Source organism: Pocillopora verrucosa, chromosome 13 (genome assembly GCF_036669915.1).
Source record: "Pocillopora verrucosa isolate sample1 chromosome 13, ASM3666991v2, whole genome shotgun sequence".
NCBI classification, from domain to species: Eukaryota; Metazoa; Cnidaria; class Anthozoa; order Scleractinia; family Pocilloporidae; genus Pocillopora; species Pocillopora verrucosa.
Genome location: NC_089324.1, coordinates 16,400,491 through 16,422,618, shown reverse-complemented (window position 1 = coordinate 16,422,618; position 22,128 = coordinate 16,400,491). Strand labels below are relative to the sequence as shown.

The window sequence follows — 22,128 nt, the reverse complement described above, 5'->3', positions numbered from 1 at the left end:
CATTTTCTCGGCCCACAAAAGAGCTGTAACTTTAACACTTGCACACAATACACAGCTGATCATGCTCGTTCTAACGTGGTATAACTTGTCCCAGAATTCCCTCTTTTCTCGGAGGAAAAAGCCCGTGAATATTGAAACAATAGGAATTGGTTAATGAGCTTCTGGAAACTTGGAAGATACACGAGCTAAACTAAGTTTTCAAGCTCATTAACAAAATTCTATTGTTTCAATATTCAGAGGGGATTTTCTCGGCCTACAAAAGAGCTGTAACTTTGACACTTGCACACAATACACAGCTGATCACGCTCTTTCTAACGTGATATAACTTGTCCCAGAATTACTCCACTTCTCGGAGATATAAACCATGAATATTAAATCAATAAAAATTTGTTAATGAGCTTTTTGGAACCTGGAAGAACCATAAGTAAACTGAGTTTTTAAACTCATTAACAAAACTCTTTTGTTTAAATATTCAGAGGGGATTTTTTCAGCCCACAAGAGAACTGTACCTTTGACACTTGCGCACAATACACAAGAAATCGCGTTCTTTCTAACGTGATATAACTTGTTCCAGAATTCTTTCTTTGCCCAGAGTTACAAGCGCATGAATAATGAAAGAATAGAAATTTGGTAATGAGCTTTTAGGGACCATTGCCTAACATTAACCCTCACTCCACACTTTTCCTTTTTAACTAAATTCCGTTGATAGCTGTCCGCGAAATATTTATTTTGGTCTCGATATGAACGTAAGAAAATTGAAGGAGTAGAAACTTACCACGATGACAGAGTCACACACAAAGGGAATGCATTCAGAGAAACAAGTGATAGGGGGCGCATGGAAAGACAAAAGGAAAACAGAGTTCGTACAATATCTTTAATACCAAGTATTTTAGAAGAGAAAATTAGAAAATACTTTACTAACTACATGAAATATATCTACAAAACAGAAAAATAAATTATCTTATGTGTGTTGTGTGTTACACTAACTTGGATCAGTCATTTTCTCTTTAACAGGAGACTGGAAAGAGTTCCCCTGACTACTACCACACAGAGGTAGTGCGGACAACGACTCCTTGCCCTACCCCTGAGGAATACGCTTGGATATCCCTGGTAGGATTGAACAGTAAAACTCCTGAGTATGAACTAAATTTGAAACTTCCCTTTTCTCCACGATGGTCAATTGTGTGACCAGAAGAAGGTCACCCTCGTTTTCATGTTTTGTGTCACCCAACAACCCAGCGTGACCAGCTAATCTTGTTCAAAGAGGAGCTCTATCTTCTAAATAAAAACAGTCTCATGAAACGGATTGCCTATTAAGTCCTTTGCCCGGTGTGACAGGCCTTCCTCCAGGACTTCGGGATCCGACGGGACTTGTCCCTCCTTTCTTAGCAACACCGGGAGACGAGCGGGATTTTGTCCCGCTAGTACCTCCGGAACTCCTCGGGGATCCTGAACCCCTCGGTGACCCCGATCCGGAGGATTTAGATCCCGTTTTTGTTTTGGTTCCTGATTTTGTAGTTCCAGTGCCAGATGGAGAAGTTGATGAGCCCCGTCTTCCCTCAGCCTTTGATTCGTCCAACTTAATATCTTTACCAACTACTAAATTGTTTGTTTCGACAAAATTTTTCATCCACTCTGGCATCTCACCATTCTTCGGCTTCTCCGCAGGTCTCTTTTGCTTCGGCGACAATTTCGGGCTTGAAGAGAGCCTGGCACTATTTGCGGATGAGGACGAGAGCTGCTCTGTGGTTGTGGAGGGTGGTGTTGGGGTACCGGGACTGAAGAACTTAAAAAAAAAACAAAAACCAAAAGAAAATGCATAAAAAAATTACAAGAAAAAACCTCTCCTTTAAAATGTTCATCACAAATGAGCATTAATCTTTGTCTCCAGAAGTGATTAGCATGTAACTTCTCCCCAGAGAATCCATACATTATTCAGCAAACAGGAAATGAGAATACTCAAAATTATCACGTACAAGTTGTTACATTGATCGAACCCCAAATTCTCTTGACTCATTTACGAGAAAATGTGTAGCAGCTAGAGAATTAGCAATCAGATCTTGGTAGTTGAAGGGTTATTAAATTAAAAATCACTGTGCTCTCTGCCTACACGTACCTCAACCGAAGGTATTTTTGTTGATGATGGTGACCGTTCACTGCTGCTTCCACTCTCGGTTCGTAATCTGTTCAAAGGGCCAACAGAATTCTGACTAAACCGAGGACTACTGGACCTGCCTAAATAACGCCCAGAGTAAGGCCTGGGATCCAGAGCACTGTTTGGTCGACCTGAAAAAGAAAAGCCCAAATACAATCAAGATATGCTTGAAAAATTGATCAAAATTTCGTTCCCCACTGAAAATTTACAGGTAGTATTCGCTCATATACAGGTTCCCAAACTGTGATACCTGTATGCAGATAAGGAAAGATGTCTTTATTTCTCCTCTACCAAGATCTGAAGAAGACGTCTCCCCTCTGCGCGTCATACATTTCACATCATTCAAACTCTAAAACTTTATTGTTAAATCCAACAATATGGTGGACTCCTGTCAAATATAACTGCATATGCATCAGCACATCAAGGCTCTGCACTAAATTAAGACACCTGTAATCCCTTATGTATAGCCCACTGGTCAGGCATTCACTTGATTTCTATGTTTTGGACAAGAGAATTTGTGTTTAGCACAACAATTCTTGCGTAAAATTTTTCCGGATGTTACGTCATTCAAGTTTTAGATAACCGTTCTCACCTTGGTTTATTTCCACGAGCTCGTGGTCTTCGCTAATGGAACATTCCCTGGTTGGAAAATGAAGGAAAAGAAATTGCAAATTGAACTCAGACGACCTAATCTGTAAAGATTAACAAAGATGACTGACAACAGATCACATTATTCAGACCATACCTTATAGAATCATCGTCACCGTTCAATCTTAGTGGACCCTAAAAGAAAATACCATCATGGCATGAAAAATAATTCTCATCGTTAACAATTCCCAGACATATCTTCTAACCCCAAGAGGAGATCAATAAGTAATTTTTACTTACAATATCAATACACTGTCAAGTAGGATGATGATGAGGAGAAAGCAGAAAAAAACCATCCACTCGGGGATATGGCTTGATTAAACACCAAATTCTCAGATCAGGTTTCTGAGAAATATATGGCTGACGGTAAGGAGAATTAGTACTTAGATCTCGGGAGTGAAGGGTTGATGGAGTAGAGGAACATCAAGGGAGCAGGAGTATGTTTAAAGAATGAATAGATGAGCAAGGATGGCGAAGAATCACATCGGAATGTAAATATCGAACTTTAACAAAATTTGGTTAGACTTTTTGTGGATCTACGAAATGTGATGTAGCTTCTTTAAAGTCAGTTTGAGAGTTTCTTTTTAAATATGAGGGACATCAATTTTTTTGAGCGCATTTTGAGTGCTGTAAAAAAAAAATCAAAGCGTGTTACTAAAAGCCGACAGAAATCAAAGTAATAACAAGCAAACCGGCCCGAAGCGCGGGAAAACGCGGGTGACCAAGTCGCACATGATTGGTTGAAAAGGTGGTGCGAATTTTCTTGACCAATCACAGAACGAGATGAAGCAAAAGCAGTGCAATTTTGCATTATTTTAGGCGTCCAGTCAAAAATTAGTTCTATTGAATAAGCTTGAATAAAATTAATTTGATCAACGTCAATCACCAGTCTCTTTGAGCGTAGTCCTGTTGGCGTTCTCAGCTCCGCTCTCATGATGCTGTTCAATTCGCGTAACTGGAAGACAGAACAAAGAGGAGTTAAAAAGTTTGTTAACTTTGCCGATCGCATGCGGTGCAGTGGCTTCGTCTAATTTCGGACAGTTCTGTCTAGCCAGCTAGGGCAGGCACTTTTCGTAACTATTAGTGAAACAATTACCATAAATACAGGGTTTAAATAAAGAGCTGTAGTTGTTATTTCAGGCTTACTTGGGGTTTCAACCTGCTAACGAATGATTGTGGAACAAAGTAAGAAAATCTTAGAAACGCGCAGAACTTTGGCGAGCCTTTTGGGACTCTTTGCGGAGATCCGATACTAAGAGAAAATACACTCCACACAGTACCTCCTCTGCGTTCATGACAGTCATGTCTCCTAGAATTTCCCTTCTCCAGTCACCAGTTTTTTTCAGTTTCACCTACAAGAGAACAAAAAACGGTCTTGGATCAATAGCTCTGTAAGTAAAGATATGAATCAAACCGTGTAAAGATCATTCTCTTAAGCTTCAAAAGACACAACGCTTCATACCCGGCCTCTCACAGCTGGCGGAGTACTGCTGCAAAAAAAACAAAACCACAGAATGGGTTGAAAAGATTTATTTCAGACCAAGAACCCTTGCGAAGTACTTCAAATTTTTACGTGCATTCTGATGAATCAGGTGTTTCGATAAAAGCCAGTTACCATTGGTATACGGCCCCCTATAGGCATGTCCCCATACATGACGTACCTACCCCTATAGGACCTCTTACCACTGCCTATTTAGTGTACAAGCTCTCGTGTTTGGGCTTTATCTTTCGGCCGCTTTTGCGGGCACAAGCGCAAGCGGCATATTCAATAAGTTATCAAAATCCCTCGAGGAGCAATTTAAATGGAAAAATATTGTTAAAGGGCTCTTCAAAGCGTGTTTTACTCACGGAACTTGGCTGCCTGATGTGGAGGATCTATCACGGAAGAAGGTGTTTTCTTTTCGACCCAAAGAAGACGAGCTTTTTTCCTTGACAAGATCTTGTACCTGGAATTGTGGAAAACGCTTAGCTTTCTATTTCGTTAAACAAGACACAAAAATTAGCCGCTAATCTCAATCAATTTTCAGCTTTAAAAAGCTAACATCATCCCAGTAATCGAAAAGGACTAAACCCAAGTCAAGAGTTCATCCCCGCCGGAGCTGATCCCGCTTTCCGCAGCATGCTTCTACTCTTTCCAAATGAGAAGCTAATCATTCCAAGCTTATTCTTCTGCATTTCGCCAGTTTTCTGTGACAGTTCATTTATTCCCCTGAGTGGATAGACTCCCTGTTAGAGTCACATGTCTTATCCAAAAACACAACACAATGACCCGGCCAGGGCGCGAACTGGTTATTCTCTACCCGAAGTTCAATGCGCCAATCACTTCGCCACCACGGCTCTTTGTCTCAAGTATTTAAGGTTATATTAAAGAACGTGCAATTATCCTGTGATTGTCGAAAGTAATCCAGGGTTATGAGATATTTTGGTTTCGCTTTTCCTCGCTTTTTGATTGGTCCAGGAAACTCGCACCGACCTCTCAACCAATCAGATGCAAAACAAAAACCAAGCACGACGACTTGGTCACCCGCGTTTTCCCGCGCTTTAAACAGTTTGGTTGTTTTCACTTTGAGTTCTCATTGGCTCCTTGTGATATTTCCTTTCTTCTGATTGGCTGTTGTGATAACTTTGGCTTTGGTTTTACGCCATTCAATCGAAAAGCGCTCTAATAATCATCAGCTAGTCGGAATTATGTTGTCCAAATGCCGCAAAGTCCCTCTCAGGCTAAAAGCCATTCAACAATACAAGCATTAAAAATTAGTAGTGTACCTTGTTGTTTGCATTTTCGTCCTCAGCGGCTATGGGGGAGGGGGAGGGGCTTTCTCCACTGGTCCCTGCAGTGGATTTCCTTGATCTGTGTTTTCCATACTCTGGAACAGCCTTTACTGTTCTTAAGATCACGTGAGAAGCTATGGATAATAGAAGACAAAAGCGTTATTGACCAAGCCCGCGCCAGGCTCTCAGTTAGCGGAGACGGCCAAAGGAGCGAGTGAGCGGAAAACAGAGGCTGTCAGGGAAACTGATTTCCGTGATTATTCGTCCGTCCGAACTTCTTGCATGAGGAATTTTGACCAAGATTGTCCATTAAAGATGGCTAAATATAGGGCATGAGTGCTACGGGGGACAAAGACTAACGTGAAGCCCATCAGAATGCAGGTAAATGAAAACAGACCCAGCTAGCAGCAAACACCAAAGATAAACACATTCAGACTTTTCCATATGCACAATTTATGACATCAATATTTTACTTGTTCAACACAAGCTGACAGGTAGTCATCAAGTCCAAGTTGTTCAAAGGGCGGATAGCGCTATCCGTTAGATAAATGTTAACCAAATGTCTTGCGCTATCCACCGGATGGAGAATTATCCTGTGGATAGCGATATTCACCCTTCGAACAACCGAGGCTAAAAGAACGAACTACAGCTTACCAGGAAACCATCCTACTTTACTTCTACATCGTCCTTGCCACCAATCATCTTTCTAAAATGAGAAAAGGAAAGACGCAACTATAGTCATCATGTCTCCATGAATTGCCGCAAGTTCATTTAAACGCTTTGTTGTGGGAAAAGATTTGCCATCGACATCTTAAGACGGTTCACAGGGTACCTAAGTACAGTTATCCGGCATGCACAGGATCTCACGTAGTTGAACACCACCAGGCCTTACCTTGACCAGCACAGTAACTTCATCTCCAACTTGTAAGTCCAAGTCAGTTTCTTTGTTTCCTCTGAACGCCGTCGCCACTCGTACCTTGTGTTCGGCATTGGCCATTTTCCGCTTCGCTCGTTTCTTCTCCTTCATTCGCATCTTAAGGACCCGCTCTCTCTGAAATACGAAGGTCACAGACTTCAATCTATGTGTTTCGCGCACAACAATCTCCTACAATTCACTTGAGATGGTCACAGACAGAACTTCACTGACCTTGTACAGGTAACAAAGCGTTAAGTGGTCACAGCGATTCCATGAGAAAAACTCGACAAAAAATACTCATGAGCCTCTCCGCACAGGTAGCCAGTGAAAGGCTTTACTTTCTTCCTTTTCGAGAAAAGCACAAGAAAAACAAAAACAAACAAAACCAGTTCCTTACCTTGTCACCTTTTTCCCGTACATTTCCTTCTTGAACAAACACTTCATCCTACATCACAAAAAAATATCATTGTTTTAATTTTATGTGATCAAATCCGCAACTCCTAAGCTTCTGATCTCTTCCCAGCCTCGTCTAATATTTAAACCCCTTTACGATGATAATCTTCTAAAAAAGTGAGGGTGGGGGAGGAACACAACCTACAACTGGTATCTGAGCCTCTTCAACTTTTTATTAACCAGGCATCCAGGGAGAAAATAAACTCCATTTTCTAGCCGTCTCTCCACCAACCCCCCCCCTCCCATGAGGAAATTAGCTCCTCTTTTGGTTGAGCTTAAAATTAACCCTAACCGGACCCCCCCCCCCCCCCTTTACAAGAAATAATATCTTAAAAGTATGAGTCCCTAAGAGGGGACAACCGTATCTAAGGACAACCTCCTTGGGAAATAACCTTGAAAAGAATTGGCTCTTACAATGTGCGCCCCCCCCCCCCCGGGAGAAATTTCTCACCTTCAAAAAGTGATTAAGCTGCCAGCAAAGTTTCTTAAGCATTATCTTTTCCCTCAACTTACAGTTATCACATTTCAATAACACACATTTGCTTACGTCTTCCTTCTTGTCTCCTTCGGCGTTTTTCTCTATAGAAGCTTGTCTATGCTATGAAAAAGAACGAAAAAAAGAAATAAAAATTGAGTGAATAGAAACAGCGTCACGATTATCGTACAACCAACCAAAAGGTATCGCGTACAGAACTTCCACAATCTACTTGCTTGCCATCGATATTAGTGCAACGCTAACAGCGACGGAATTCTTGCTAGATACAGGGCGTTTTTTATATCACAGGTCCTTGCACCATGATCTCGTGTATTCATTTGGAAACATTTGTTCAAAGGGCGCATGACACTATCCAACAGATAAATCACCATCCAGTGAAAAGTGTTAACAAAATTTTCAGCGTTATCCACCGGATTGATATTTATTTGGTGGATGGTGTTATCCAGACTTCGAACAACCGGGGTCTGGGTTATATTGCACTGACAAATTCTCCGTTCCTCTTGAATGGCGAGATATTTTGACAGGACACTTCCTATGAGCACCAGCCCCTAACTCTTCAGAACGCGTAGAAATCTCAACAACCAAAACAACTAATCTGAGCGAAGGAAAGTATCGCAGGAACCAATGGGAACAAAACCCAAGGATGCAAAACAAGCAAACTGCCCGGATGGTGGAAAACGCAAGGGAACAAGTTGTTGTAAGGCTAGCATGTGATTGGTCGAGAGAGTGGCGCCAAGCAACTGCTCCAACGACAGTACCTTCATGATTGATCCTCGTTTGATTGTGCCCCTTCTAACTTGAAAGTTGAAGGCGTCTGCCGCTGTTAGGGATTGTCTTCTCTCTGCAACTTGGTCTGCCTGTGGTAAAGAGTCAAGTATCAAAGGTTGGACCAAAATAGAGACTCACACTGGAATCATAAAACAACGGCATGAAAAGCATTGGAAAGCCTAGATTTCCAAAACGGAAAATAGAAACTTGTTTTGGACAATTTAGCCGCTTTTTAGAAACCATGATATTCTTCCTCGAAGTTTTGATTTGATATTTTCAGTGTTTTTTGATCAAGCGTCATAAAAACAAAATTACGGTGATCACACAGGCCTGACAGATCAAAGGAAAATATCACATGGTACCAACGAGGAGTAGAGGCAGATTAACAAAAAAGTGCATTACACCTGAGTACAAAGCACTTACCCTAACACTTCCGAATAAACTGCTGGCCACGCTGCTGATCATGTGGACAGCTTGATGCTTCATTGAGACCTGTGGGCAGAGATTCATGAAATCGACAGGTCAGCTTGCTAACCAAGTGGTCCCCAACCCCCGCACGTATAGTTTTTCCCGGTCTTTTCGGCATCAAGCGGCCAGGAGTACAGCTACCCCCAGAATCCTAATGGAAAGCTAGTAGGGGGAGGGGGGTAGGTAGAGGCGGTAAGGAGGTTAACTGGCGATAGACAAACTTGTTTCGAATGCAAAGCTGTCTTACGTCTGAAGTGGTACTGAAGTGGTACTGGTCTGATACTTGTCTTTCAATGTGTGGCCTCAGTTGCGGCTGATCTTCATCCAATGTCCCGAGTTTGTTAAAAGCTTCAATGGCTATGGCTACGAATAAACTTTAAAAAAATAAGCATTAATTACTAATAACCATAAATATTACTAACATTGTAATACGTTATTGGTCAGTATCATAAATAATGTAACAATTGTAAGCAAGACGTGTGAATTCCAAGCAATATTTCTGCTGTCAAAATGTTGACATGGTATGTAATGCTCGTACCGTTAGTAATGTTAGTAATGTAGGTGAGTTGTGGTTATCCAAAAGAAAAGTGTGAAGATTCTTTAGTAGGATGGAAGACGGTAAGTTTACAGCGTTGATTTACAGTTTACAAACAAGCTAGTCAGCGATGCCACTTGACATAGTAGCGTAGAATGGTTTTCATAGAGCCGGAAATTAAGAAAGACAACCTTTAACACAACACTCACTTCATGATCACCATGTTGACCAAGATATATGCTGCAACAAAATACAAACTGGTCCAGTTCGATTTAGTGGCTTCCATCACCTGGTAAATGAAAAAGAGAAATACAACTTTGAATATTTCGCAAGAAAACTTTGAAAAATATCCACCAGCAATTTATCAGTATTATCTTGTAAGGGAGGCAGACCCTTCTGTTGTGTTTTACTTGCATTTTGGGACATGCCAAGTTGTTTCAAATTATAGTTTATCACGTTTTCTTACCATGGGCGGGAGGGAGGGAGGGGGGGCAGAGCGTACTTTCGAACCCTCGCCCCCCCCCCCACCCCCACCCCCACCCCCACTCAGATCTATTGTGCAAAATACGGTCCACGAAGGGAATGTAGTTTTATTGTTCTTCGCAGATCTTACAATTTACATTAAAATGTAATGTCAGACCTACGCGGTCTTTTTTTTCCCCTATATTTTCTCCTTTCATTGAGAATCCCCCCCCCCCCCGCACACCCCATCACTTGTGCCCTCCTCCTTTTTTTCTATTCCCCTGTTTACGAAGAAGGTCGAGAAAGAAAATTATAACTTACTGAGTTCATGATTTCATGCCAGTTACTCGTGGTTACCATCTGGAACAAGATCAGACATGCGCACCTGAACAAAAAAGGAGAACCACTTTAACATAGGTCTGTCAGTAGTTTCGAAAGTAGAAGGCAAACAAGAAATAGTAGGCAGGCATGCAGGGTCTGGTAAACACCATGTTCTTTCGTTAGATGACACGAAAGACTGGGAACTATTTAAATAAAATGTACTAGGTGTTCCACGAAGTTCACTCTAACCTTCGCGCAAATTCAGAACGTGAAACCAATTCTGACATCTACCTCTGTTTATGGTGAATCATGACTTCATTTCAACTTAAAAAGTGAGTAATGGGTACTGTATAAATTTCACAGATTTGGTATTTTTCATCGGATCGTAGGGTAGAATTATGTGAAGGTGGCGGTCTGAGCGTGAAAGACAACTGGCTTTTTTTGACAGCTCTGTTTTATGAGGATATCTCATTTCGGAAAAAAAAAGAACTGGTAAAAGCTTCATCTTAAACGCGGAACATAATTCGCTGATGACAATTTACCAAAATGTTTGAAATCCTAAACCGCATGCTGGAAGATACATATGTCCTTCGCTTGTCTCACTCACGTCATGAAACAGCTCCATTCCCACGCTCGCTAACAGAAACCTGCACACCATAAAACACAAAGAGGCGAAGGTAAACAAAAGAAGCTAAGCTAAGCTTACCAACATCATTAAAGCTTTGAATCTATCCTTCCCACGTAACAGGTTTGGGCCCAGGAGTTACATTAGATCAAACACTTATTCCAGTTTCTTAAGCTCAGCAAAACTAGAGCAATCCAAACAATGCATAGGCCTGACTTCAACGTAGCCAGATGAAACTTTCAACCTCGTCATATTTCATTTGTTTCATCGATTTGCTCGGCCTGATCAACCTTAACACAATTAACACTGCTAAGGGTAAAGAAGGCAGAAAGTTTCTTTTCAGACTTGGCATTCAAATATTTGAACTCACAAAATTATCCCTAAGAGACACAGAAGATCCACCATTACTGGTGCGATCCTAGAGAAGATGGAAACAGCTTGCTTCAGCTGACTGTTGTTGAACGGAAGGCGACAAAACACAGCTAGGCTGGAAATTGTCGTCGCATAATCTCTGAACCAGAAGAAGTCTGGGTAGTAGGTGTACCAAACAAAGTTTGAGCAGAAAGCTAAGACGACCTGAAAGATGAAAAGAAATGTCCCGGATTATGGCTGCTAATCCTGTAGGAAGGATAGTTCAAAAAGTATAAGTCTGGGAAGGGAGGGGAGGGGAGGTAAGGAGATCGCTGCATCGAGGAAGTGAAGGGGGGGGGAAGGGTGGGACAGTAAACAAAAAAAATGAAAACGGGAGCCAAGAAGGCAAGGAAAAATATATCTCAGAAACTCTTTGTACTGCTCACCAAAAGAAGGTCCAGAATCTCCTGTGGTTGTAAAATTCGTCTTCCTAATGCCACAAGTCGTGTGCCGCCTTCAATCTAAACAACAGAATTGAGCACCACTTAAATGGGATAACTTTATTGAGTGTCTTAAAACTAAGACCAAAGTAACTACGACAACCAATCAGATGAAAGGAAAATATCCTGAAGAACCAGTAAGAACTCAGAGTAAAAACAAGTAAACCGCCTACAGCGCAGGAAAACGAAGGCGACCAAGTCGTGATGGGTTTTAGTTTTGCAGTTGATTAGTTAAGCGGGTAGGGCGAGTTTTCTTGACTAATCACAGAGCGAAGTAAAACAAAACCAAAGTAATTGTAATACTCAGTTGAAAATTTCTCTAAAGCGCAATACTGAATAACAAAAGCTGCACGGTTACTTATTTTCGTTTACATTATTAACATTAAAAAAAAGAGAAAACTTACCAGGAAAATTGTAACGATAACACTTCTAAATACTACAAAAAAAGAGAAAAAATGTTTGAAATGCTAATAATAAGATGGAAAAATGAGGATTAAAACACAGCGCGATTGGAGATATCTTCTGAACTTTTTTTTAAGTTAATCTCCATTGCCCCTGTTTATCATTACTGAAAGATATCAGTCGTCAACTAAAACCAGCGCTGCTATAGAATTAACAGAAACTATACAGCAACTTACGACAAACCTTGTACTATGAATTCAATCTGCTTATCTTGTCCTTTCCATTTAAAAGCAAACAGAATGCTGTTCGAGAGAAAACGCCATATAGTCTAAGTTACTAAAGGCTATTCATAAGTAACACGCACTAATTGTTCAACAAAGAAAAGTAAAAAAATAATGCAATGCAAAAACACTTACCAGTGTACAATGATCAGGAATAAGATGAAACGAGAGAATAATATACTCTGAAATAAAGATGCATGATATTAATAGAAAATTATGAAAAAAAGACTACACTGTAGTTAAAAATCAAAGCTTATCTTTGACGGTATGACTGCCTGGACGCGTTGCTTCAATTATACAACAGCCTTCTACAGGAAGAATCGATGCGAAACATTGTTGCGGAGGCAATCTAGCCGGTTTAGCTGCGCAGGAGACATGCATAGATGGCGCGGAGACAAATTTTGCTAGTCGGAAACAAGCAAATGCCTCAGCTGGAAAAATTGTGCTGTTCGCACACACATTTTTCTTCCAAAAGAAATGTTTCCCAGTGTAGCACTTTCTTCACTTTTCGTTACTTTGGCTACCCTGAAAACATAACAATGGTTCCTAGTTTAGCCAGTGTTTACTGTGTACCTCTGAAAGGGACTTGGCGCTTTCTCGAGTGCTGATCATCCACTTTGATAGACCAGGCTGAAGATGGATAAAAAAAATTGTAAATAAATAACAAATTTTAAAAGCGGGAACAACTTTTCAATGACACGTCTTAGAATTTCCCGTGCCTTTGTTACTTTTCTTTTAGATCGAATTTTTCATGGTTCCACATGCCGCCAATCATCGAACCCTCGTTAATTCAAAGAAACGGGGGGAGGGGGGGAGGGGCGGAGGGGCGGCGCTTACTTACTGAAACGTCAACAGCATACACACCGGATATTGACATTCAAAACTGATCGTAAAGTTTTAGCAACGGTCGCCTTGGTACCCGTTATTAATTTTCAAATTTTGAAATGTTATCAAAAACTAACAACCGTACGAATGCGTAAATGTGTCCGAAAGTGTTTAAGAACAAACAATACCACAGTCGTCCAAGAAAATGGGTTAAAGTGGAAGGCACTTGTTTACATTAGAGGATGGGTGCTAATTTCAAATCTTTACCAATAGAAGGGGCGCATAGCAGAGGGGGGCACCTTTTCACGGATTTATAGAACATACTTACAATTTTTAGATCCAAAAAGTACAAGTAATTGCAACATAAACAATAATGACGCGTTACACAGTGACAGGTACAGTGTGCGGCGATCACACAAATAAATGCCCACGTGTAAAATTAAATCGCCTTACTGTCTCATCTAGTAACAGGAGGTCGTCGTCATCTTCAAATTCAAGACTTAAAACCTGCAGGACGATCGAGAGTTATATGATGAGGTGAATAATACACGCATTGCGATTGTTTCTTAATTAAGATCTATTGGAGAACAGACCCATAGATGACGTTACACTTAAAATTTTGCTTTTTCATCACATAAACAAGCATATTCCATGTTGCTGCAGGTCTGTTTAGTAATAGATCACAGTAGACGTCAACATGTGGCAAGAACGTCAGTGACACACTCGGCTGCGTCTCGTGTACCACGTTTTAAATCTTACCACATGATGACGTCATCTGTGATCTGTTACTAAACAGGTGTTCGGCAACATGGAATCTGTTAGTCAATTATTTACAAATTCCCACCTTGCTCAACATTGTTGTCCATTCAAAAGAGTCTACTTCACCATCCTCATTGGTATCTAACATTTCAATCAGAACTAAATTCTCTGCATCTGAGTTCTGGAGAGACATAAAACCACAGTTATTAAAAAAAAGGAAGGTGTTTACAGCTCTCTGATCACTAACTTTTGTTTAATTAAAGCCTACCTTTGGCTTCAAGAGGTGAAACAGCAAGGTGAATTTTTCATCTTCAAGGCTCAAGGCTCCTGAAAAAAAAAATGTGATCTTTCATTTAATGAAAGGGGGCAAGCTTCTAAAGAAACTGTGGTGCTGGGTGCTGCGTCAGTGGGTGTGTTACAAGGTAATTCTGTTTTATCAACCGAGTTGATCATGCTAGTTGTCCACCATAGAGTTTTTCGAGCTAGCGTTTCGATCGTTAGCCTTTCTTCGAGGCGATCTATCATTAAATCGATCACTGAATGATTGATTGGTCTGGTCATAAATTTGTTTGCATGACAGATGGATGGACCAACGGGAGAGGTGGATCTACTTATTTATTAACATGGAAAAAGGAGCAAACCTACCCTTTCCAAGAGGATCTAAAAGATTCCAAGCCTTTGCCAGTTCAGCTCTCTCTCTAGCACGTTCTTTCTTGACATGTTTTTTGGAATAAACCCTAGATATACATACAAAAAATTGGTTAACGTTGGAAACTGTCTTAGTTGAGTTGTTCACTGTTCACTTGACATACCAAAAAGGAAAAGTTTGAAAAATGTTTATTTTTCTGGGAAAAAATTGCAATTTAGAACAAAAAATATTGCAGCTCGCAAATAAATTACACTGCTGAGAGCCAATCAGATTGCAAGGATCACCAGTGATTTCAAAATGCATGTAATAAATGTAGATACCCTAAAACTGTGATGACATACCAATAACTGTCCACCACAATTGCCAGAAGGATTGCTGTCAAAAAGAACACGCCAACAAACACAAACAGCCCTGAAAATTTTAAAGAAGGTGTAAAAAATCCAGTTACGAAAAAAGAGGCTAGAGTCCACACTCTGTAGAAAATATTTATTTAACTTGTTCAATGGGCCTCAGAATTCGGCTAAAATAAAAACTCTGAAACTTCCTAAAATTTCAAACAAAGGGGTAACAAGTTAAACAGCTATCAAAAACTCCGCGAAAACAAACAAGAAAAGTACGTGAAAAATGTCCACATCTGTTTTCCAATGTCAAGATTAGAGTTCTATGACGTGATTGGCTAATTTGTGAAATCACACGCACCTCACATGAAAACAAAAAGAATACAAAGGGAGGAGAGGAAGAGAAAAATTGTTACTCGAAATTTGAAAACGAAAGAGATTTTACAGAAGGTATCAAATCACAATAATACTGATAAAAAATTCATTATAAAAAACTAAGTTATCCAAACCTTACCAAAATAAATAAAATAAGCTGATTCCACTCTAAGGGCTGGAAGCATTACCTCCTGTTGCAAGAAAGACAACAAAACTCATAAACAGACCCATGTGGACAGGGTTCAAAGTTAACTTTTAAGTCCAATTGCAAAGTTTTGCAAGTAACATTTTTTTTCCACTAGCAAACTGGTGAGACCACTAGCAAAGTCTTTCCCTTTGAAATGTCAATGACCATATCTGATATAAAGACTACGATTGATATTTAACACAGGCTAAAAATGAGCTGAAAAGTTTAATAAAATAGCTATTAAATATTTGGTCTCCTTTGTTGTTGTCCTGACAGCCACTAAGTGGCTGTCAGGACAACAACAAAGGAGACCAAATATTTAAAACCCATCTACTGCATGTTTGGGAGACATGGATGATTCTATGTAACAAACGTTTGCTGGTGGATTTTTTTCTCATTTGCAGTTTATCATTAAATCACTTGCATTTTGCGAGTTTGCAAGCATCAATTTTGAGACCTGTGTGAAGCTTCTTTTAGTGCAAGCCACATGGGTATGGCAGGTGTATTTGGGGTACAGCAGTTTTGTATTATACTTACTGGGAAATTTTCAGTTGATAGTAGGACAAACAACTTAAGCATTCCAAATGCCACATGATCAAAAGCCCTACAAAGGGAAAAAAGAGAGGAACATCTCTATAAAACATGTAAGTTATATAAATCAGTTATCAATGACTGCGAATATATGAAAATCACATAATATGAACTGAGGATTAAGAAATTAATCGTGATCTTTGAAGTAATGAACACTAATTAAGCAGTAGTGAAAATAATGCCTGAAAAAAATTCAGGCCTGAATGGGATTTGAACCCATGACCTGTAAAATCAGTAGTGCAATGCCCTACCAACTGAGCTAACAAACCAACTGGGAGCTGGTAATTACAATTGCATTTATTTAGCTATCTAACAATAATCGGAGGATAGAGTGTGTTCAAATGATATAAACATCTCGCAGACTGACAATGTGGTTTAATTGGAAGATTTTAAATGTGTACAAATAAATTTCTGTTTACCATTTTCATCTAATGATTTTATATATGAAGGGCAAAAGATAAATATTTAACAGCATTAGGAACTTAGTGAGAATGGATTCCAAAGCTGTCATGATATTTTCAGTCTGACTAAATTATAGTCAGTTCATACCCCTGGTAAACTTTTTCTTCACTTTGCACATAACATGGAACTGTTTTCCTAAAAGGTAATAAACAGTGTCAGCATCAAACAAGCTTAGGTAACCAAAGTGTGTGACTAGTAATAAAGCAATCTGATTGGTAGATATTTGGTAAGAGCTCTCCATCAACCTCAGTCATGTAAAAAACACAGTATTGGGTCATCAGTTAAAGGTACACTGTAATGTTGGCATAACCCTTTCACTTACAAGATCCAATCAGAAATGTTTAATTTGTGTTATTGTAGTGTACTTTAAATCTGGGCCCAGTTGTTCGAAAGGCCGATTAGTGCTAACCCGGGTTAAGTTTTAGTCTGGGTTTCTTAATTCCCTTCTTCAAAGGCCTATTTAAGATTATTTCTTCAATTCTTTTTAGAACATTCAGGCATCAAATTTTAGTCATAAATAAATATACTAAATATTCTTTTAAATATTTCAGATCTGAGGTCAGATTTCATGCTAACCCTGGGTTATCTTAACCTAGCTTTGAACAACTTGGCCCTGAGGATTAAATAGGAAGTCCGTACAGAGGGGTATGGAGGTGTGAACCATTTCATCAAACATCTCCAGATTACACATTTCTTGGAAATGCTATCTCTGTAAAATCAAACAACTCACCCATGATGGGCAGTTGTTGATGATGAATTATCCAAAGGACCATTGCACTGATAAGCGTCCATAAGGACATGAACTCCGATACAGGCACACATTAGAACGAATACTAGAATTATAAAAAATAACTAGAAAAAGAAAACAATCCAACATTAAACATTGGAAAAAATATTCATTTAATTTAAAACCAACAGGCAAAACAACTAATCACTTAAAAATGCAGTCATTTCAATGCTAAAGAACATTTACTCATTTTCAAGAATTAGGGATCAAAAGTTAATGAAATCTCTCTTTGTAATTGAGAAAAACTAAAGGCTTCTGGGCCACACCCCACCTCCAGACACCTGTTAACAAATTAAACTACTAGCAAACCAGAATAGGGAATGAATACTAACCCAAAGACACGAAGGGAGGGGGAGGAAGGAGGGGAACAGAGCAAGCAGAATAGCAAAGCAGATTGGGTAAAAGCACCTGGCCTTGCACTAGAAAACCTCTCTCAGATCTACCACATAACATAAGGGTAACAACTCCCTCAATGTGGTTTTAACCTTGCCCACTGATTAGAATTAACCTTGTATAAAAACCCTGTAAAAATACTTGATGTCAGATTGGTAAACATCAACAGCAAAAGAAGACACATTACCTTTGAAAGCTTGAATCCAATTGTCATTAATACCTAAAAAAAATATGCAAGATATGCAAAAAATACTGAAAGAAAGTTGTAAAGTCTAATGTCATGTCATACATGGGAATCTACACTGACTCTTAATGCAACATCAAATTCTTCCAGTGTTCCACAAAGGGAAACAAGGCAATTTGAAAGGAGCATTTAGTAGTTGATCAGTATTCACTTTAAGGTTTTTCCAATGCAACCATTCAAATATAAAAACTACAGATTCATGTTTCATTCTCAAGTATAAAATAACTTGATTAAAAATTCAAATTTCCAACTAGTGCTGTAAAACATAGTGTCTTAGAAATCATACTTAATATACAAAATTTAATGATAATTTTCTTCCACAAATAACTGTTGTCAGATATGACATTTGATGCACTTTGGGAATACTCACATTAAAAATATGTTGAATATTCTTCACTTTACACAAAATAAGTGCCAATCTGAAAGATCTAAAAATGGGCGGAATATACTGTGGAGAAAGAATCAAAGAATAACAGTTATTAAAATAATTTCCAACTCAAGACTTCAATAAGCATTGAAATAAATGTACTAGGTGCATTTTTAGCATTTCAACTTACCTCTCCTAGAAACCTGGATATTACCAGCAATACAAAATCCACAGTGAAAAAGCAAACAAGTACAAATTCTACCCTGAATAATGAAAAGATAAAAATACCAATAATGTTGAAACTCTTACAGTATTAATATAAACTCAAGGCATTTTAAAATATCCTCTTAGGAAGTTCTTGACTATCTTGCTCTTCCTCATTTAGTCAATCACATGGCTGTTTCTTTAAATTGTAGGTAATGACAAGTAGTTGCAAAAGAATAAAATCTCACCCATTCCACCAGCCTCCTTCAGTTCTTCTTGACCAAAACACAGGCCACGTCAAAAAGATAATGTGCACCACAAGATCAAAGATGAACAGCATAATACAGGACATGTTCAGAACATAGACAATTGGATGAACGCTGCAGAAGCAGTGTAGAACACTATGTGAGTTATCAATGAAAGTGTTTGGAGATCAGAGAATATTTCCAGCAACATTTTGATGGCCAAGCAGTTCTTTTTTTTTCCATGATTGTCTTGCTATAAATTGCATTTCCTAACACAAAGCATGCTATTATGAGAGTTTGTGACCAGAAATTCTTTATCAATGTCAGTATCTAAGGAATTGGGTACCTACCCCTCCCCTAACAAGATAACAAGACAAGGTTAATGTTGGGTTAAGGGAGGGGTAGGTGCACAAAAGCTCAGATACCGATGTTGATCTAAAATTTAATACCAAAGGGCAACTATGCATGATATGACTTGTCTGTATGTGCACCCCATTTACTAGCTATGCCCTGTAAATAGTAATGGTGACTATGACAGTGACTATTCTAATCTTGGTAATGAGAACAGTGATGACAATAATAGAAATGAAAATACTAATGATGGCAATTGTATTACAAATGAATTGCATTTTAACTAAGCTACCTTAATACTTGAATAGTTGGAGGCTCAAAGAAGATAAGAAAGGAATGTAACAGGGAGTTCCAGATGATAAGATAACGAAACCAGGGATTGTCCAAAATATCAAAGCATCTACAAAAAAATTCATCATCAAAATTAATGATTAAAGATTGCCTTACAACCTAAGACTGTTACTGATCATAAATATGGCTCTAGTACAATTATAATGAAAAATGATTTTAATAATAAAGTTTAAAGAACAGCTAGATCATGATCTCATGAAATGGTTGTTACATACTTTTGTGCAAGCCTTGGTTTAAAGTATGAGCGAGCCTTTCCATAGCTTCCTCTAGAGTGAAAATAAAGACAAAAAGTTTTTATTAATAATTCTATTGTTGAATTAATCTAAATATGTTGATTTGTGTTACTTCAAGTCTGTGACATTTCCAGGTCGAGTGGTCTGCCCTCGAGTCAGGTGGCTCACAAGGCTACAGGTGCTGGAGCTGCTTGCATTTGTCCTGCCTCTTTGTAGTTGTGCTACCATCCCTGGATAGGATGCTATTCCATCACTGTCCCCCCCCCCTCCCCACCATCTCCCAGAACAATTCAATGATACAATTACCCGTTTATACTCCTGGGTGGAGAGATAGGCACTGTGGGAGTACCCCTAATCTGTCTTGCCAAGGAACACAACACAGTAACGCAGCCAGAGATCAAACCTTTGGAGCTCTCCAAGGGGGCAAGAATGCTACCAGTTAGGCTGCTGTGTCTCCTATACGACATCCCTTAGAGGCTGCATGTGAGGAAAGAGGAGGATTATAGATCCTTGTGACATGAACCAACATGATGGGATTAGCCTTTCTAATTTCCCAGGGAACTTGAGGACATCACACCATAGGTATAATTGCTAACTGAGTCCTATTCTGGATCTAGAACCATCGGCAGGGGAGTGCTTTTTGTTCAATAACCATTCATTACTGGGCTTACCTTCCCTTAAGTGCATCATCAATATGAGCTGAGGCTAATTTCAGTTCTCTGTGAGTACCTTGAAGATCACCAAACTGCTGGGTGAGAGCATCAGCCTGAAAACATGAAACAGATCAAAGATGAACTCCAGATAACTTTAATTTCTTATCAAAGTGTATGTATATGGTGCCATTATGACTACAGATCTTGGAGGGCAAGAGGTTCAGGAATTAGTAATCATTTATGACAAAATAACCTCACAGAATGTTCGTGCTATTTTCCTATTTGCACCCATAAGGGATGGCATTTATTCAAAAAATAGATTCCCTTTTGCTGTGAGTCTGTTCAGTAATCGATCACAAATGACATCAAAATGTGATCATAACAAAGAACCAATCAAAGTATGTGTAGAACTCAGCTTATTATGTACTTTTCAGTTTACTGTTGCTTTCTTCACAGGAAGTAGAGTTCCTGTGGGATGACTGAATTTGATCCCATTCCCAAAAATCTCATCATCATCATCCAGATAAGCTGGCAAAGGATACACATCTTTAAGAAATACTAAGCACTTGAATTATAGATTTAAATTTTATCACCAAGCTCATTAAATAACTTAAAAACCATGATGATTATTCCAAGACAGATGTCTAACTTCTAAACAGTCAATCAACGAGATGTTCCGATTGCACAACTTTTGGCCTAATTACAAAACACCTCTTGAAATTCTCGAAGAACACGCACACTTAACGCTTTAATTAATTAACAAGTGGTGACAGTTGATTGATCTCAGTAACGAAAATTTTTTAGCCTAGAAAACTAGCTACCCCAAAAACAACCCCCATGTAGCTATCATTATATGATTGACTTTGTCTAAGCCATGTTATCCAAACAAACGATTAAAGTTTAAGCCTACCCCGTCAGCCTGAGGAACTAGAGACAAAGCAGGCACCAAAAAGCCAAATTGTCCAAAATTTTCCACTGATGATCGTCGTTTTAAACTCCGAAACTTCTCAGTACTTCTTTGATTTAAACTCGGAGTAGACGACCAGGCGATTGAAGAGGAACGAGATTTTCCATCGCTTCCGTTGGCCTCCTCCGAAACGATCACCGGTGTTTCGTTCTCCACCAATACTGTAACAGTGTTACTTTTCACACTCTTAGCTTCCTCTTGGAGTACTTCATTATCTGCCATTTTATTCACAATGGCTTGGAAGCATAAAAACGCGTTTGAGCAGCAAAATGTCCACTTTACATCTTCCCTCACAACTTTTCATCCTCTACACAGCATCGTGTCATGTAGAATTTCGCTCGTGCATGTTCACAAAATCACATAACGTTAGGAACGCTGGAATTTGACATAAACAGCTGCTCTAAACGCATAAAACTGGAATTAATGATTTAAACGGCAAACAGTAAGCACAATATAACATGTAGCGTGGCAAGGTGCCTTGCTTGTCACTCGTCTATAAACAATATGAAGAAGTCATGTTGTTTAGTTTCATGTCACTAACGAGCTTCCATAACATTTCGGCATGTCCTGGCGTAGGTCAGCTGTAAAACAAACTCGTCAAGTTGAACCAGCCAAATAATTTGATTAACAGGAGACTTCAAACGCTCACAGTTTGTGGCCAACAGTTGTCAGAATCATCCGCATACGGGACAGCATAGCAACTGTCCAACAAAAATCATTCACTTTTCCTGTCGCCCTACTCACAGAATGCAAATGACGACCAATATTTCCGTACGGTTGACAGGATTCTTTCATCTCAAACACAAACAAATCCGTTTCTTTATCTATGATGCCCTATTTACACAACTACACTGTTATTTTCAGGCTTCGCGCCCTCTGACGTCAGTTGCACAAAGTTCACGCAATCCCATTACCGTTAAGCGTGAGTCGAGAAGCCTCAACTTTGCAAAAAAGTTTTACTGGACAAATTTCTACCTTACTTTAAAAAATAGAG

The 22,128-nt window shown here is 39.2% G+C and overlaps 1 protein-coding gene across 3 annotated transcripts; it reads right to left on the bottom strand.

Moving 5' to 3' along the window:
* Positions 1-865: 865 nt before the first annotated feature.
* Positions 866-21,980, bottom strand: LOC131795011 (voltage-dependent R-type calcium channel subunit alpha-1E). 3 transcript variants are annotated; one of them, XM_059112579.2, is made up of 42 exons: positions 21,078-21,980; positions 20,186-20,280; positions 19,497-19,547; positions 19,223-19,330; positions 18,583-18,714; positions 18,321-18,393; positions 18,134-18,211; positions 17,707-17,739; positions 17,070-17,191; positions 16,427-16,474; positions 15,824-15,890; positions 15,239-15,290; positions 14,728-14,797; positions 14,383-14,474; positions 14,006-14,064; positions 13,823-13,918; positions 13,432-13,485; positions 12,727-12,783; positions 12,289-12,335; positions 12,116-12,174; positions 11,875-11,906; positions 11,417-11,491; positions 10,990-11,195; positions 10,537-10,641; positions 9,995-10,058; positions 9,421-9,500; positions 8,924-9,050; positions 8,632-8,700; positions 8,199-8,297; positions 7,492-7,542; positions 6,889-6,936; positions 6,468-6,626; positions 6,230-6,281; positions 5,570-5,709; positions 4,652-4,749; positions 4,266-4,293; positions 4,084-4,155; positions 3,690-3,758; positions 2,901-2,938; positions 2,748-2,794; positions 2,117-2,286; positions 866-1,786 (listed from the first exon to the last, which is right to left on the bottom strand). In XM_059112579.2, exons 1-42 carry the CDS (start codon positions 21,354-21,356, stop codon positions 1,295-1,297), a joined length of 3,993 nt encoding a protein of 1,330 aa, XP_058968562.2. In that variant the 5' UTR covers positions 21,357-21,980; the 3' UTR covers positions 866-1,294. The 3 variants fall into 3 exon arrangements, with proteins under 3 accessions (XP_058968562.2, XP_058968570.2, XP_058968580.2); XM_059112587.2 differs by having other exon boundaries at positions 4,266-4,290; XM_059112597.2 differs by lacking the exon at positions 16,427-16,474.
* Between the last annotated feature and the right edge of the window lie 148 nt (positions 21,981-22,128).

What these genes read in the sequence shown, in the direction of transcription:
- LOC131795011 (XM_059112579.2), bottom strand. Translation starts at nt 21,356, where the DNA reads ATGGCAGATAATGAAGTACTCCAAGAGGAAGCTAAGAGTGTGAAAAGT. An exon ending in TTCCTGATCATTGTACACTG is followed by an intron (nt 12,175 to 12,288) that starts GTAAGTGTTTTT and finishes TCTCTCGAACAG; the next exon opens with CATTCTGTTTGCTTTTAAAT. An exon ending in ACTTCAGTACCACTTCAGAC is followed by an intron (nt 8,701 to 8,923) that starts GTAAGACAGCTT and finishes CTCTGCCCACAG; the next exon opens with GTCTCAATGAAGCATCAAGC.